At 56.6% G+C, this 611-nt stretch overlaps 1 protein-coding gene across 1 annotated transcript in view; it reads left to right on the top strand.

Annotated features, from left to right (window-relative positions):
• Positions 1–611, top strand: part of NGA_0722000 (glycosyl bnr protein) — a gene marked incomplete at both ends in the record, with an annotated part of 7,029 nt that overhangs the window by 5,922 nt on the left and 496 nt on the right. The window contains 2 exons of the mRNA XM_005852543.1: positions 154–246; positions 396–521. Coding sequence (XP_005852605.1) covers positions 154–246; positions 396–521 — 219 coding nt within the window. The remainder of the gene's footprint in view (positions 1–153; positions 247–395; positions 522–611) is intronic.

Raw genomic sequence — 611 nt, 5'->3', positions numbered from 1 at the left:
GGAACTTTTCGAGGATTGACGTTCCTCGAGAACCCAGTGGTGTCTCCTCTTACAGCCGCGCTAAGAGTGAACGGAAGTGTGCTGTCAGACACTCTAATCTCATGCTATGATCTTGCTCGAAAGAGTGCCAGGAGCACGATTAGTCAATGTGAGCCTGGGCCTCCTGTTCCTACGCCGACCTGGACGGAGCAAACCGACGCTGGTGTCCGTGACTGGGCGTCGATCGCGTCCTCATCGGATGGCACGGTGCGTGTTGAGATGCAGGCAATGATGCAAGGGGCACGATGTCCCTGTCCTTGATGGTGGTTGCATCGTGTGTGCATGTCTGGTGAAGGGTCGCCATGCGATGCTCGACCTGACACATCCTGCTTGACTACCCATCCCATCATGCCCAGAACCTTGCCGCCGTGGTGTTATCAGGCTATATCTATACGTCGACAGACGGGGGCGCCACCTGGATTGAGCGAACCGACGCTGGTTCCCGTGACTGGGTATCGATTGCGTCCTCGTCAGATGGCACGGTACGTGTTTGGATGCAGGCCATGATGTAATGGGCATGATGCCCCTGTCCTCGACGGTGGTCCCATCGTGTGTGCATGTCTGGTGAAGGA

The sequence above is a fragment of the Nannochloropsis gaditana genome (genome assembly GCF_000240725.1).
Source record: "Nannochloropsis gaditana CCMP526 unplaced genomic scaffold scaffold1101, whole genome shotgun sequence".
NCBI classification, from domain to species: Eukaryota; class Eustigmatophyceae; order Eustigmatales; family Monodopsidaceae; genus Microchloropsis; species Microchloropsis gaditana.
This window is presented reverse-complemented; position numbering and strand designations above follow the sequence as displayed.